General features: G+C 43.7%; 1 protein-coding gene across 1 annotated transcript in view; it reads right to left on the bottom strand.

Annotated features, from left to right (window-relative positions):
• Positions 1-16,927, bottom strand: part of TTLL11 (tubulin tyrosine ligase like 11) — a 315,361-nt gene that overhangs the window by 212,447 nt on the left and 85,987 nt on the right. The window contains exon 4 of the mRNA XM_082263577.1: positions 4,940-5,515. Coding sequence (XP_082119703.1) covers positions 4,940-5,515 — 576 coding nt within the window. The remainder of the gene's footprint in view (positions 1-4,939; positions 5,516-16,927) is intronic.

The following is a 16,927-nucleotide window of genomic DNA, read 5'->3' as shown; positions in this document are numbered from 1 at the left end:
AGCAGATACCACCTTGGGAAGAAAAGATTGATTGGGTCTCAAGACCACTTTATCCCTATGAACAACCAGATAAGGCGAGTGGCAAGACAGAGCCGCCAACTCAGACACTCTGCGAGCAGAGGTGACAGCCACCAGAAAGGCAACTTTCTGGGACAACACAGGCAGAGGTATTTCTCATGTTCTCAAAGGGAGGCCGTTGCAAAACGGACAAAACCAATTTCAGGTCCCATGGAGGCAAAGGAGCCTTCCTCGGGGAGCCAGATGACGCACCCCTTGAATAAAGGTGCGAATCAAAGAATTCGTCGCCAAGGGACACTGGAAGAAAATGGCTAAGGCCGACAACTGACCTTTTATCGTGGCCAGCGCCAAGCGCCGATCCACACCTTCCTGCAGGAATTCCAAAATCCTCGCCGCCGAGGAGCGTGGATGAAACCCTTGCGATTCCCACCAGGCAACATACGCCTATCAGGTACGATGGTAAATCTTCCTGGAGGTAGCTTTCCAAGCTTTCAGTAAGGTAGGAATGACAGCATTCGAGATACCCTGGTCTCTCAAAACTTGGCTTTCAAAAGCCACGCCGTTAAAGCCAGAGACTGTAAAGCAGGATGGAAGATCGGCCCTTGAGACGGTAGATCGTCTCTCAGCGGAAGCCGCCAGGGAGGCTAGACGACCATCTGTACGATGTCTGTGTACCCTGACTGACGCGGCCAGTCTGGGGCCACCAGAATTACCTGCACCCATTCGGACGACAACCTGCAGAGGAACCTGGATAACAGTTGATTAGGAGGGAAGGCATAAATCAGCCGAAAGTCTCCCTGACAGAGCTAATGAGTGCATCCACTATAGCGCGTTCTCGCGCCGCAGTAGAAGAGGACTCCTCCTCATCCGAATGTGAAGGACTGGGACCCCTCAGGGGGGGATGTTGTCCGTGGCAACCAAATTGGCCGTTTCTGAGTAGTGCGTTCAGACATCAGCAGATCCACCTTGGACGCCAAAGTCGCAGCAGATAAGGAGGCCATGGAAGAGGATTCAGGGGTTCCTGAAGCACGGACCAGGTCTGCGGGCAATTTGTTATCCTGGGACTCCATTTTGCAATAAACATTTTTTTGGGACACTGGCCCTTTAAAACGGCGGTTCCCGCGGTCCACACCGCAAATCTGCACCGCCGGTGGAGACCCCTTAAAAACAGCTATAGCCACAAAGAAAGTACAGTTTTGCAGGAAAATGCCCCAAAAAGCAGGCAAAAATCACCCCACAGTGTACTTGCCCAGACCTCCACACATGCTGCTGCAGTGAAGAGAAGTGAAAAAGGAAGTGACCTCATGCACTGAAGGCTGATGCATGCCCTGAGCCACAGTAAAATGGTGCCTAATAGAAACGAATGGGAGCCCTGAGCCACTCGCAAAATGGCCACTGCCCATAGTAAAGGTGGCGCCCAAACTGGCGCCAAAATGACAGAAAAAAATGGCTGCTGCCCAAACAAAGAAGCCAAAACAGCCTGTCCTCACCCAAAATGGTGGTCGAGTGATCGGCGCTAAGGCAGTGTAAAACCCAGGCGCTGGCCACCATGGGGAACCTCAGAAATACCCCCAAGAATGCACTAAGCCCCCACAACCCCCATCCATAGCAGTGTATACCACAGTGAGCCCCCAGCGGGGGCAGGGAGGTAGGGGCCGCACAAAACGCCCGGGGGGGGGGGATATCACAGAGACCACCTTTTCCTGCCATCCCCCAGGAGTGGTCCCACATAACACCCCAAAGACAACTGTCCCAGGGACACGGGGGTAGCATCACTCACTATTTCACGGATAGCGGGCTCCGCTCCGATACAGAACACCTCCCACCCTCAGTGGGGGTGCCGTCAGCCAGGAAGCTAGCAACACACGGGAGGTCCGAAGTTGAGACATCCCGGCGAAGATGGATCTCCGCAGGCTCGTCCCCATCCTCAGGGGCACTGTCGTTGCGAAGCCTGGGCGCACCAATGACCTGCGATGCTCGTTGGCATGCTGGGACTCCATAAGGATCTAGATTATCCAGTGCGAGGTTCAGCTCTGCTGTCTCTTGTAGTCCTCCAGGGATCCCCCTGACTAACTAGCGATAGTGAGTGAAGGAGAAATAAAAGGACTAGTATTTTCCAAGTAAAAAATTGTTTTTAAAAGAAAAAAAAAAAAACATGGGACATAGGTCCCAGCTGGGACGACCTAGAGCTACTCCTGAGGCTAGGCAGCATGAAACTGGAGAACAGTGCTAACTGTGTCAGGATAATGTCTGAGGGATGGCCCCCTAGAGGTGTGTCTCAGTGTGAAGTTTTTTTTATTACCCTTTCACTGCCTAGCTTACTCCTGCAGAGGGCGCCATAACCCACTCGTGACGGTATACTGAACGGGCTGCGACTGTCAGAGGACAGAGACTGTAAGAGAAACAAAGTTTAAGCCTCTGATGACACTCACGGCCTGATGAAAACCAACCACCTACCTTCCTGTTTGATCAAAGAAAAGACATTTGTGGTCAGAACCAGTTTAAACCAAAAACTGTCATGGCGGATCGCTTCTAGTTCCCTTTTTGTGTCAGTCACATGATGTTAACCCCCATTTAACAATTAGCTTGCTTTTCAGAAGATATGGACACTGATTGGATTGACTATACGATCACACCTAGATTACAAAGCGTAGAACACACTTAGGTCTTATGCATTTTTATTACAATAAATTAGTTAGCCTAACGCTTGTTAGCTAGATGATATACTTCTGTTTTTGCCAAGTTCACACAAACTGAGCTTCTGTAAAACTGTATCCTCTCACTGCAGTGAATAAATGCACCTTTTCTTTCATCAATTTGGACTCACTCATCTTAAAGGTCTTGTTTTTAAGACTCCCTAACTGGAAGTAACACTACCTTCATGCTTCAATGTAGGAATGGTGTTATTTGGATGGTAAGCTGTATTGGATTTCTGCCAGACATATTGTTTGGTGTTGAGGCAAAATCATTCAATTTTAGTCTCATCTGACCAGAACACCTTTTTCTATGTGGCTTTGGAATCTAATCTTCAAGGTGTTTAAGGTGGTCAAATGAGACTAAAATTTAAATATTTGGCCTCAACACCAAACAATATGTCTGGCATAAATCCAATACAGCTCAACATCCAAATAACACCATTCCCTACAGTAAAGCATGGATGTGGTAATATCCTGTTATGGGGTGCTTCTCTGCAGCAGGGACTGGAGAACTTGTCAGGATAAAAGGAAAAATGGATGGGGCAAAGAACCATCAAATTCTTGAGGAAAATCTGCTACACTCTGCCAGAAATTGGTCAATGGGTCTACCTCCCAACATGACAATGATCCAAAGCAAACTGCAAAAACAATCACACAGTGGTTGAAGGAGAAAAGGCGATAGTCCTTGCATGGCTTAGTCACAGCATAGACTTAAACCCCATTGAAAATCTGTGGAATGACTTGAAGACTGCAGTCCACAAATGGTCTAGATGTGCAAAGTAGTGATACACCGAAATTTTCGGCTGTTGAAAATTTTCAGACAAAAATAGGGTTTTCAGCACTGTGCCAAAAGAAAAAAAGGTGCCACGATTATGCTGGGATTTTACTGTGCTTATGGTGTGTTTTTCACGGGTCATGTGACTCAAAAAAATGCATCAAAAAAGCAACACGAGTGCATTTTTGATGCATTCTTGCTGCATTTTCAAATCATTTCAATGGGAGGTGCATTTTTGCTGCGGTTTTTTTTTTTACTGACCAACTATGTGCAAAAAAATGCAGCAAGCAGGATTTTCAACACAACTTCCAAAGGTGCCAATAATGGGCGATAATAAATTCATATTCATTTAAATTCATGATATTAATTAAAAAGTTATAAACAATTATTTATAAATATATATATATATTTTTTAGAAACCGTCAATTTCGGTTTCGGCCAAGTGCATCCAACATTTTTGGTTTTGGTACCAGAATTTTAATTTCGGTGCACCACTAGTGCGAAGTTAGTATAGACATATTCCAACAGACTAAAGGCAGCAATTAAAGCTAAAGGTGGTCAAACAAAATACGTACATAAGGGGGGGCGATCCTTTTCCAACTAAGCGATTCTGTATTTGAATTTGTTTTTATTTTTTTTCTGACATGTTGGTGTTAGATCTTTCACTTACATTGCACTAGTAAATACAGTTGGATAAAACAACTGTCTGTCTTCAGTTCAGGATGTAATTATTTTAAAGGGGGGGGGGGGGGGGGGGAGTGATTCTTTTTGATACTCACAGTAGAATCAGACACATTGTACTGCAAGATAGCAAGGAGGTACGGAGTCAAGTTCCAAGTGTCTCTACCGATCTGGAGCAGCAGAGGGAAGGTGTTTTCTCAATAATGATCGGCGGTATAGGGATCGCGGATTGTGGAGCACCCACACGTGAAACACTGCACCCAGAGGATGACATCAGTGCTCAGTCCCTCAGCATTACCTCTTCCACAATAAATCTGACAGAAAACAGGGATTTGCATGGAACCAGGGAGTCCTCTACAGCTAAAAATGGTAGCTAGCAAAAATTTAAGACTTTTCTCAACAGAGAGGAGAACAGACATGCCAGTGTCCAGTTTCTCTGTAGGCTGCTAAAACCCAACAGTCTCTTAATTTCTGTGTCTCTCAATTAATGAGAAATGCTTGCTAAATGCATAGTAATGAAACACCAAAACCAGGGCCAAACTTGGGCTGCTTGCTCACCAAAACAAGTGACTGTTAGATATTGTTACCTCTTTTTGTGTTCGTGTCAACTTGCTCATAACATTTTGAAAAATAAACAATAAGAATAATAGGATCAGTAAAAAAAAAAAAAAATCAGCATTTCTGAAAATTGTCATAAAGTTTGAGGAGTGGTGGATAAAAAACAACAAACCAACCAAATGATGCGTGTGCACAAGAAATGGTAACTCACCTGGAAGCATGTTGGTCCTGGTTTAGATGCTGGTATGTCCACCTGGAAGTAGACTTTGAGTTCCGGAATCAGAGCGATGATGGTCTTAATGACCAGAGATATAATGTCAGACCATACTTTCTTGACATCTATACCTTTAGCTGAAAGTCTATAGAGAATGCTGGAGATGGTCCTCTTGCTTCCAGTGTGGACACTGTCCGAGTGTATAAAGTTTCCACTGTGGATGTTGAGTGAGTAGTTGGTCAGGTGCATATAGACACGGTGAAGATTTTTATGGTTTGGCTCCTGGTAGGGCTCAGTGCAGAATCGGGACAATCCATCTTTGGCGATGTAGATTTCCAACGGCTCTAATGATCTGAGGACGACATACAGTCTCATATCAAACTTTAACTTGTCCATCAGGAGAGGCTTGCTGATGTACTCTTGGACCACGGCTGGTCGGTTCTGGACACTGGCCATGATCCGCACTTCACTGGGGTCCTTAATGAGGTAGATTCCCTCTCCCTGACACCCACCGTCTGGCTTTACAATAAAGGTGGGCTTCCACGATGGGTCACTTTCCTTTGTCATACGAACCTGCAATAAAACACTGGTCACTGCAAGTATAACCTTGACTGAATATACTTATTTATGTCCTGTATGGAAAAGTTTATTCAAAAAATGGTTTACGTATTGCGTCCGCCATCCCCCCCCTACCCCCCCCCCCTCCCCCTTGTCCATCCCTCCCCACTGGTCTCCCCTTCTTCCCTCTGTTCTTCTTGTCATTCTCCCCCCCCCTCCTCGTTCTTCTGTTTTCTCTGCTCCCCTCTTTTCTTTTTTTTGAGTCTTTGCTATGGTTCTCTAATGTTTCCCTGTTTTCTGTTGTCTGCTATGGTTTTTCCGGCACCAAGTAACATTCCATGTGCACCAACTATGGAGGGACTACTTCCTCCCCATGTCCTACCGCTTGCATACAACCTTGGTTTTATTATTTTACTTTGACATATCGCTGACTGTGTAGTCTGCTCTCAGGTCCTACGTTTTCTGGCCCACCCTGGTGGGACCCACGTTTGATGCTCTTCTCATATCTAACAAACGACTCAGTTATGTAGTTGCTTGCCTGCTGGTGTTGTATCTTCTACCATTCTGCCTAATTTTATGGAAAAACTGTCTACTATGGTTGTGCTATATGTAACATGTTGTTATTTCTTTGTCTATTTCAATAAAATTTCATATTTGAAAAAAAAAATGGTTTACAAATTGTGTATCAAACTTGGAAGGGGTATTCATAGACAGCTCATGGTGTAAAGTTCAAACTGCACAGTGCCCACACCACTCACACACACACACACACACACACACACACACACACACACAAAACTGCACGTGGAAACCAATAAGAAATTTGTTTAGTCAACTTTGAAATGTCTGACAAATGAAAGCTATTTCTTGGGGACTTAGCTGAAGCACCTATGCCTTTTCTTTTGAAAAGGAAGTTCATACTGAACTACAAATGCCAGCACACTCTTTAAGGCACAGACACCAGAGTTGCAAACAGAGCATGATATGACATCAGATTAGAATCTTACTGAACAAGGAAGCAATCTTTAGGTGCTCCATTTCCTGAATACCAATCTGCTAAAGACAGATAATGATGCGACACAATTACTAACTAGTAAGTGGACAGTTTGGCTCTTTATGCAGAATTTACATCAATTCAGAGTGAAGGGAGAGCTCAGCAATGACTTAAAGAGGTCAGACACACCTCATCTCCAGAAATGTAAGTGAGATTCTTACACATGCACCTTGTTAAACCTCTTATATTGCAGCCTCTTACCTTCTGCTTGATTCATCTCCAAATGTTTTCCAGACAACTGTTCATAATATGCCTTATAAGGCTCTGCAGCTCCCCCTACAGCTCTACCTGAAAACAATCTTTCACTTCTCTATTATATTCTCACCCTAACATATACATTTCTAGAGATCAACATCACCCCATTTTCCAGCAGTACATGATTCCTCAAGCCTTCAATATGTACAGCGCACCAACCAATCAGCAATCCTCATTCACTTCTCTGACTCTGGGCTCCTAAAAAGTATTAACTGTTTGCTTCAGGGTTAGTGCTCTATTCCCCAAGATCTTCAGTATCCCTCAGTCATACAGTATATAAATTGTTAGTTCCAGTTCCTCTGGGCCTCTAAAAGACATTGACCAATCTGTTCATGGTTAAATTGTAACTAAACCCAAGAACAAAATGTAATAAAGCAACTTACCCCTCTTTGGATGTGGTGGCTCCATTAGTTTTCTTTTTTCAGAATTTTTATCTTTATTTTTACGTGGTGATCCTGCTTGTAACACACTTTCTGCCTTGAGTAAAACTAAAGGCAAAATGTTTTTCTTATTTTTGACAATGTAAGGTAGGATATAACCCTGTCAGGTTATCTTTGCCATCTGGATCCAATTGGGAAGGTTTCCTTTTACTTTAGGTCCCCTACTTATGAACATGTTCTGTTCTGTAAGCTCGTTCGTAAGTTTAACTTGTTCATAAGTACAGCAAAGATCAGCACTCACAGACAAAGGCTGCGAGTGCTGATCAGAACACAAAGGCACAGCATTGGAGATCGCAGCACCAACATCGCTTGTGTTGGTACAGAGAACTGTTTTTTTTTTTTTTTTTTCGTTCAGCCCGCTGAATTGAACGATAAAAAACTTAGTGTGTGTACCCAGCTTTACAGGATTGGACATGTTCGTATCTTTGAAAGTTCGTAAGTAGAATGATCATATGTAGGGGACAAAGGCCTGTTTCACACCGGCGCACCGCCCGACAGAGTACGTTCTGGTCAGCGGGAAATCGATCTGCCGATCCCCACTGAGCAGGCGGTCTCTGTGTGTGGAGACAGAGCTTTTAGATCCCCGCTGTCCCCTATTGGGAGATCAGATGAGAATGGGCCGCTTGTCCGTTCCCATCCGATCCGATCCTCCAGACAGATGGAAAATAGGGTTTCCATCCGTCCGGATTTCACAGACAGGATGGGAACGGAGAGCAGCGGGTGTCAGTGGACATGTCTCCGCTGACATCCGCTGCCCCATAGGGATGCATGGAGCATCCGATCAGGTCTGCCTGAAAAACTGACAGGCGGATTGGATCGGATCACCTGTGTGAAAGGGGCCTTACTGTACTTCCTCTCATAGCCACAACAGGTTAGAGGAAATCCCTTTAGAGTGAGAATTCCCCTGTTGTCACCAGAACTGGAATATTTTTTAACTTTTATTCCTGTTCTGGTTGCAACTCAAAATTTGGGGGTTTTCTTTCACCTTCTGTCATTGTGATAAATGGTCACCAGGACAAACAGAAAGGGTAAATCTCTCTAATGGGGATACAAACAGCAAAAAAAACCTGACAGGTGCTCGAATACCTCTCCACTATATCCAAGAAAAAAAAAACCTCTCCTTTAGTTATACTTTAGCTCACTGTATTGTATATCAGTAGAAAAGCAGCACAGTCACCCAAGGCTGTGCTCACCTGATTTGGTATAAGGAAAAAACCCCACCCCCACCCTCATCTTCATAATATTTGGGGGAGGTGTTTTGTAGACCACAGAGTTAAAGTGATTGTAAAGGTTAATTTTTTTTTTTAAAAGTCTTCCGTAGGCAAACATTTAAAGAAAAGGTAACATTAAAGAGGGTTTCTGGAAGGAGGCTTACGGTGAGGTATCTCCGTTAGTGCTGAGGGCTCTATGTTTTAAACTACCAATGTTGAGCTTCCAGCTCTACAGGTATTGCAGTTCACCTCTATCTGTTGTACTAGTGAAACTTTTGAAGTTCAATTAGTGGGAGAAGATGGCTGATAATCTTACTAACTGAAAGGAATAGCTGCGCTGTTTATAGCTACTTTTTATCGTTCATTTAGTGGTCTAACCTGTGCTGGAATAACAGATGACCATTACTGATGAGGAAGAGACTTCACTCTCTTCCAGTCAACATCCTGTGGTCTAGAATACAGTAAATATAACCAGGATATCTAATTCAGAACCATTAGCATACCAGAGGAAGGCAAAACATGACACTTCCTTCATCCATATCAATAATCAGGCAAAGACACCAGTAAAGCACCTCAAAAAGTACCTCTTCTTCCACCAACACAGAGGAATTCTGGAGCACACAGTAAATGTAGACTACTCAGGACAGTGGAGGGGGCCAGCCATAGTGCAGATGAACAGATGGAAGGAGGAGTAGGACAAGGAAGGAATGCTCTTGCTCTTCACCTCAAACCTCGGAGGTGATGAAAACGACATGTGTGAATGTAATCGACACTCATGATGAGAGTCAGAGCTTTATGTGTGGCCACATTGGCGGCATTATAAACTGGTGACATGATTGGATGTGAAGTGGCATCTGCTGACCAGGAAGCAGCCCAACATGAGCAGCTTGCAAGGACGAGGCCACATCTGTCTGGAGGTAATTATTCCCTCCACATACCCGGCCACTGTCCCAGTCAATGACCTTCAGTTACGGACGCTGAATTTCAATGCCAATCAGAAGAGATATAGGTGTGGCAGCCCAGTTTGCATTACTGAAAATGAAAATACACTGCAAGCACATCTGACACCTTATCTACTGGGTCTGGAGGTATATAGAGTAGTATCCCAGTATGTCAGGAAGACTGGACGGCAAGTATATAAATGTACACACTTCCTATTAGGGAAAAACGGATACAGTATACAGTCCTTATACAAACCAGTCTCACCAGAGTAATGGAAGGTTATTCCTCCACTTGTGGGCATAATCCTAAAATAACAGATTTGTTTAAAGCAGTTCTTCAGTCTTAACAAAAATTAATAAAAACAAAAAAAGGGTTCATCTACAAATAATGCAGCTGCTGACTTTTAAAGGAAGGACACTTATTTGTCCAAGGATTCAGCATCGTCCACATTCGAGCCGGTTCTTCGGGTCCCCACCACTGGCATATTTACTAAGCCTTCCAGGTTCACAGCCAGCTTTCCCACTACACATGCGAGAGCCACACTGTGCTTTGTGAATAGTCCTGCAGCCTTCTAGGACATGTGATGGGTCTCAGAAGGTTTCAGAAAGGGAGAGGAGAGGGGAAAGTTTCTGCTCCGTTGGTCTTAGTCCCCCCCCCCCCCCCCCAAAAAAAAAAACTCCAAAAGTGGGAGAGGTAGGGGTAAAGCAGAACTTTCCATTAAGGCTGAAGTTCCATTTTAAGCAGCCTGCTACATAAATGATGTTTGTAAAATAAAAGGGAGAGCCTTAGCACTCATTTGGAAAGATTTCAGCAAATGCACTGGAAAGGTCTATCTCAATGTCTACAGAACAGAGGCAGGTAAGGATCCTCTCTCCTTGCAATATAGAATATTGACATGGAAGTGGCTTTTATACAGGCAAAGTGAAGTTTTTAGGCCTCTGCTTTTAATAGAGCCTACCATTCCCTGAAGTTCAGTCTGTGAGGAAGCTGGAATTGTGAGTCACACTGCACCTGACTTTTTAGCTTTGCCTCCCCCATTGCAGATATTATATGGGATTCTTACACCTCTATTAAACTCTTCCCTACCGGCGCATTGTAAAATGACGCCGGCAAGAATGTCTCCTCCCCCCTGGGTGGACGTCATATGACGTCTGCCCATTCTCGCCGCTCTACCGCGCCCCCGGGGGCACGCAGCGTGGCGATCGGGGATGAGGCGTGTCCCTGGGGACACAGCCCATCTCCGATCAGTGTAAAGAGCCAATAAAAAATGGCTCTTTACCATGTGACCGGCTGTGTCCAATCACAGCCCGCCACATGCACTGTCCTCGTGCACACTGCTAGCGCGCTCCCCCAGGGGCGTGTAGAGCGGGCGATCGGGGATGGAGAGTGCCACCCTGACACCGTCCATCCCCAATCTGGGTAAAGAGCAAATTAAATTGGCTCTTTACCACGTGACCAACTGTGTCCAATCACAGCCGGTCACAGAATGTCAACAGACCCGGTAACCAGCTGTTACAAGGCTCTCCTTCTCACACATCGATCCTGTGTGAGGAGGAGATTGCAGTAACAGCTAGTTACCGATTACAGTGCACACCAAACACACTGATTGCCCCCCCTTCAATAAAGAGGACCTGTCACTAGCCCATCAAAGTACCTGTCATTAGCCCATCAGAGTACCTGTCATTAGCCCATCAGAGTACCTGTCACCAGCCCATCAGGTACTCTGATGGGCTGGTGACAGGTACTCAGGTACTCCGATGATAGGTGCTCTAATGACAGGTATTCGTGTACTCTGATGGGCTGGTGACAGATACTCGGGTACTCTGATGACAAGTACTCAGAGTACCCGAGTACCTGTCATCAGAGTACCCGAGTACCTGTCATCGGAGTGCCAGAGTACCTGTCACCAGCCCATCAGAGTGCCCGAGTACCTCTCCGTAGCCCATCAGAGTACCCGAGTACCTGTCTCCAGCCCAGAGTACCCGAGTACCTGTCTCCAGTCCAGAGTGCCCGAGTACCTATCTACAGCCCATCAGATTACCCAAGTACCTATCTGTAGCCCATCAGATTACCTGAGTACCTGTCTCTAGCCCATCAGAGTACCCAAGTACCTCTCTGCAGCCCATCAGAGTACTGAAGTACCTGTCTTTAGCCCAGAGTGCCCAAGTACCTATCTGCAGCCCATCAGATTACCCGAGTACCTGTCTCTAGCCCATCAGAGTACCCAAGTACCTCTCTGCAGCCCATCAGAATACCCGAGTAACTTTCTGAAGCTGATCAGTGTACCTAAGTACCTGTCTGCAGCCCATCAGAGTACCGGAGTACCTCTCTGCAGCTCATCAGAGTACCCGAGTACCTATCTGCAGCCCATGCCTCCTATATTATGTGTTGGGGTGTTTGCTTTCCCAAATGGGGTCATTTTGTGAGCGTTTCCATTGTCCTGGTGCTCCAGGGCCTTCAAAAGTGTGATAGGTTGTAATGAAATTAGATGTGAAATTTATGATCCTAGAACGCCTGAAGGTGCTACTTGGATGTTGGGCCTCTGTATGTGGCCAGGCTGTGTAAAAGTCTCAAACATGTGGTATCGCCATACTCAGAAGGAGTAGCAGAATGTATTTTGGGGTGTAATTTTTTCTATGTATATGCTATGTGTTAGAAATATCCTATAAATTGACAACTTTGTGTAAAAAAAATAAAATAATAAAAAAATATCGGTTTTCATTTTCTTTCCACATTTTCTAAAAACTTGTGGAAAAAAATGACACGTTCAAAAGACTCACTATGTCTCATAGAATATAAGTTGGGGTGTTTGCTTTCCAAAATGAGGTAATTTTAAGGGTAATTCTATTGTCCTGGTGCTCCAGAAATTTGTGATAGGTCGTTTATATGTGTAATTTATGCTTGTAGAACACCGGACGGTGCTCCCTGCATGTTGGGCCTCTGTATGTGGCCAGGCTGTGTAAAAGTCTCACACATGTGGCATTGCCATACTCAGGAGGAGTAGCAGAATGTATTTTGGGGTGTAGTTGCAATTATGCATATACTGTGTGTGAGAAATAACTTATGACAATTTTGTCATTTTTGAAAATTTTTCTTCATTTTCCCAAAAATTGTGGGAAAAAAATACAACTTTAAAAAACTCACCATGCCTCTTACTAAATACCTTGGCCTGTCTACTTTCCAAAAAGGGGTAATTTGGGGGGTATTTGTACTGTACTGACATTTCAGGGCCTCAAGAAATGAGATAGGCCGTCGGTACATCAGGTGAGAATAATTTTCAATGATTGGCACCATAGCTTCTAGACTCCATAACTTTCACCCAGACTAAATAATATCCACTAATTTGGGTTATTTTTAACAAAGATATGTAGCAGTATAAATTTTGGCCTAAATTTATGAAAAAAATTACTTATTTGCAAAATTTTATAATAGAAACTAAAACAAAATGTTTTTTTTTTCAAAATTTTCGCTCTTCTTTCACTTATATCGCAAAAAACAAAAAACCCAGTGGTGATTAAATACCACCAAAAGAAAGCTCTATTTTTGTGGAAAAAAATTTAAAAAAATTTGATTGGCTACAGTGTTGCATGAAATTTTCAAAGTGTGAGAGCGCTGAAAGATGAAAATTGGTCTGGGCAGGAAGGGGGTGAAAGTGCCCTGTATTGAAGTGGTTAAAATTACATTATGAAGAATGTGTTAAGATAGTAACATTGCTTGGCACAGACTGGCAGAGCTGCAAATGAGGCTTAAAGTGTTACTAAATCCACAACAGTAAAATCAGTCTGTTTATGTAGTAAAGCGTGTTTGTTATACTCACTGTGGAACCTAAGGGGTTAATCCTCTGCATTGTGTAAAAAGGCTGTTTGATCCTGTATGCACAGATCCTCCTCTGCTTCCACTGACTCCAGAACATGTCCAGACAAGACAGAGCCTTTGGAGTCAGGCTGCACATGCTCAGTGTAGTGTGTATTGCTAGAGAGTTTTTTTTCTTGGGAGAGTGCATGTGACCAGCACAGGGCCAATTAGCACTGTCCAGACAGAGGATCAAGGGTCAGGGATTGCCAGTGCAGTATGAAAATTCCTCCTACAAACCTCACCAGGAACTTTTAGCAGTCACAAGATTGCTATACACTGCTGACGAGAAAAGGTATTTGACGGTTTATCTTTTCTAAAATAGTTGCATTTCAATGCTCTGTGTACTGTGAGAAAAAGATATAGTAAATGCAGTGTCCTGGGTTTAGTAACACTAAGTCCCGCCATTTTTTTTTTTTTCACATAATGATCCTGCGTGTATTTTTCAATTTCCTTTAACAGACCAAGCTTTTCAGCAAAAGTAGCAGTTACAGGGTTGAAATAAACCATTTAACCTTGACAGGAGTGCTTACAACAGCCATCTTTTAATAATTTACAGTATGTAAAATCTTTATCCCAAAAAGGAAAAAAAAAAAATGTCTAGAATTGCTTAAAAAGGGTTAGGGACATGTTCTGGAGTCAGTGGAAGCAGAGGAGGATCTGTGCATACAGGATCAAACAGCCTTTTTACACAATGCAGAGGATTAACCCCTTAGGTTCCACAGTGAGTATAACAAACACACTCATCCTTTATTTGTTATTCACTTATGTGTGATATACAGTAATTCTATCTACATCCACTAGTCCATCTAGCACTAGCCTTTCTAGACAGTGGCTCCTTCACAGGCAGAAGAGCCACCCTAAAACAGGAAGTATGTTATTGGCTGGATTACCAAGCAAAAATAAAGGGGAGAAAAAATGAATGCAGCCGCAACATCTAATTAGCTGCAATATATAAACTATTTATTTTTGAATAAAATACCACTTCAGCATTCTGAGGTTATCTAACTCTTGGAGTCCCTGAGGGTCCATTCACACTAGAATGCTGTGTGGGAAACTCGTGTACTCATTTTGTTACGGTTTCTCGTACCGCATTTAAACCGCACTGCCCTTGCGATCTTGCAGCAGGTGTCAGTGCAAAGTTAAAGACACTTAAATGTAGGTCGCATACGCAGTTCGCTTGCCCACACCAGATCGCATGGTACATTTACACCATGCGATCCGATTAAAGTGCGTCTGCATGATCTACCTTTGGTGCGTTCCGCTTTCACCCTATTCAAAATGAATGGTAAAATGACACTGCATGTGAATGGCACAGGAATGTGCAGCTGTGCAATTAACATGCAGTTCCTAGTGTGAATGGGCCCTGAGAAAGAGAAAGTTGGTGGATAACTCATCATACTCAAGTCCAGCTAGATTTAAAATATCAGTTTTGAGTGGACTGGCTCTTTAATAAAATGGTGACATCATGCATTTATTCACTGGTAGTGCTGTGTATACAGAGTTTACCTACATTTTTATTCTAGCTTTACTCTGTAAGATGGGTCTGCAATGCAATGCTTGCCTTTTATTAGCCCGCTTGTCTACATTACTAACAGCAGATATGCTCAGATGATCTTCAGCAGATCTGTGGTGCTGAACTCATTTCATTGACCCTTTCCCCCACAACAATCAGTACAGTTTGTCAAAAGTGGGATCACTATTTACAAGGACATAAAAATAAAGAGCAAAAAGGATAAAACAGCTCCAAAATAACCATCCCTTTCCTAAGTCTGTCATCTTGAAAAGTGTTGAACTTTCTATAAGTTACAAAAGGTGAAGAGAGAAGCTAGGATGAGCTCCAGGTAGAAGGAAGATTTGGACCGAGCAGCCGACGAGCCCCAGGAATTGGGAGGAAACAGAAGAGTCTTCATTTATAATATGTCAGAAGTTCTTCTCCCGGCCTGCAAGGAGGCAGCATGAAAAATGGATGGAGTGAGGGAACATATTTTCACCGCAGTGCTGAAAATGCCAGCCATGCTTCATCTTCATTTTACTTCAAATAATTACACATGCTTCACTTTAGTTTCCTCACAAAAGATTGGAAAAAAAGAACTGGAGAGGCTTCACAACTGTCGCCCAACAAGAATCTCCAGTGATGACAGTCAGAATCATTAACTACATGGAACAAGAGAGGGACAGCGAATATCCAAAAGTAACATTGCCTACAGTGCTGGGCTTTTATCTCATAAATAATCAATTGTGAATGCATCTCCAATCTCTGCCATGTAGAATGGAGACATAAAGACAGCTCCTCTTGGCTCCTGTTGGGTAACCAAGTCTGGACATTGTTGACATGAGTAATGACTAACTAAAAGTGATTGTAAAAAGGAACATGTTCTACTTACCTGCTCTATGCAATCGCTTTGCACAGAGCAGCGCTGATCCTCCTCTTCTTGGGATCCCCACCGGCGCTCCTGGCTCCTCCCCTGCAGAGTGTCCCCATAGCAATTTGCTTGCTATGGGGGCACTTGTGCATGCTTGCTCCAGAGCCTCACTCTGTGTGTCCTGCTGCTGCTGTTTGAGCCAATGAGGAGAGAGAGAGCCAAGAGAGCCTCTTCTTTTGCGCACTGGATTGAGATTGGGCTCATGTAAGTATAAGTGGGTGGGGCTGTGGGGCGCTGCATGCTGAAGGTTTTTAACACTAATGCAGAGAATGCATTGAAGTGTTACTAAACCCTGCATTTACTATGTCTAGTCTCCAACAGTACACAGGGCATGGAGATGCAATTATTTTAGGAAATATCAACTTCCTCAACTACCGGTATATAGCACTCATGTGACTTCTATCAGTGTCCGGCCGAGCACTGGTTAAAGCTTGTAGGAGAAGTTTTCATTCTCCTCTGACTGTCCTATGAAGCTGCATGACCCTTGACCCTCTGTCTGGACATGGCTGATTGGCCCTGGGGTGATCACATGAACCCTCCCAAAAACAAACCCTCTAGCAATACACACCAAACTGAGCATGTGCAGAGTGACTCCATAGCTCAGGAGATGGATTGGGGACTGTTGAAGAAGGGAGGATGAGAGAAGACCAGATCAAATAGCCCTTTTACACAATGCACAGGATTAACTCCTTAGGTTCCACAATGAGAATAACAAGAATCCTTTACTGCATATACAGACTGATTTTACTGTTGTGGGTTTAGTAACACTTTAAGGTAAAAAAAGAATCTTCTCCACTTGAACTTGTTTGCACTTAAATGTTTCCAAATGAGGTGTTAACAGGTCGAAAAAGAACCAAAAAAAGAACCAAAAAAAGAACCAAAAAAAATTCTTCCTTTCAGCTTCCCATAACGCATAAACAATGAATAAGAAAGGGAAATCTGACTGATTGTTAGCAACACCACTGGTTATTCCGGTACAGACACCAACATTTCAATTTATCCAACATACGGGTCTGATGTATTCAATGTATTAGTCTCAGCATTACTATTTTTGTTTACTGTGTCCAGCATGTTTCCAATATACAGATTCATTATGTCCAAATTACACATCGTGTGTGATATGCTGCAGCTCGGGTACTGCTTATTACTTCTTCTCCATATCACTAGATATGCTACATCCTATATTTTCACAAAGCATGTAAAGGTGGAGGTAGGGGTAGCAAGTTCTTCCACCGATTCATTTTTTC

Source organism: Pelophylax lessonae, assembly GCF_965119305.1.
Source record: "Pelophylax lessonae genome assembly, chromosome: 7".
Taxonomy (NCBI): Eukaryota; Metazoa; Chordata; class Amphibia; order Anura; family Ranidae; genus Pelophylax; species Pelophylax lessonae.
Note: the sequence above shows the minus strand (reverse complement) of the source record. Positions and strands in the feature narration are given on the sequence as shown.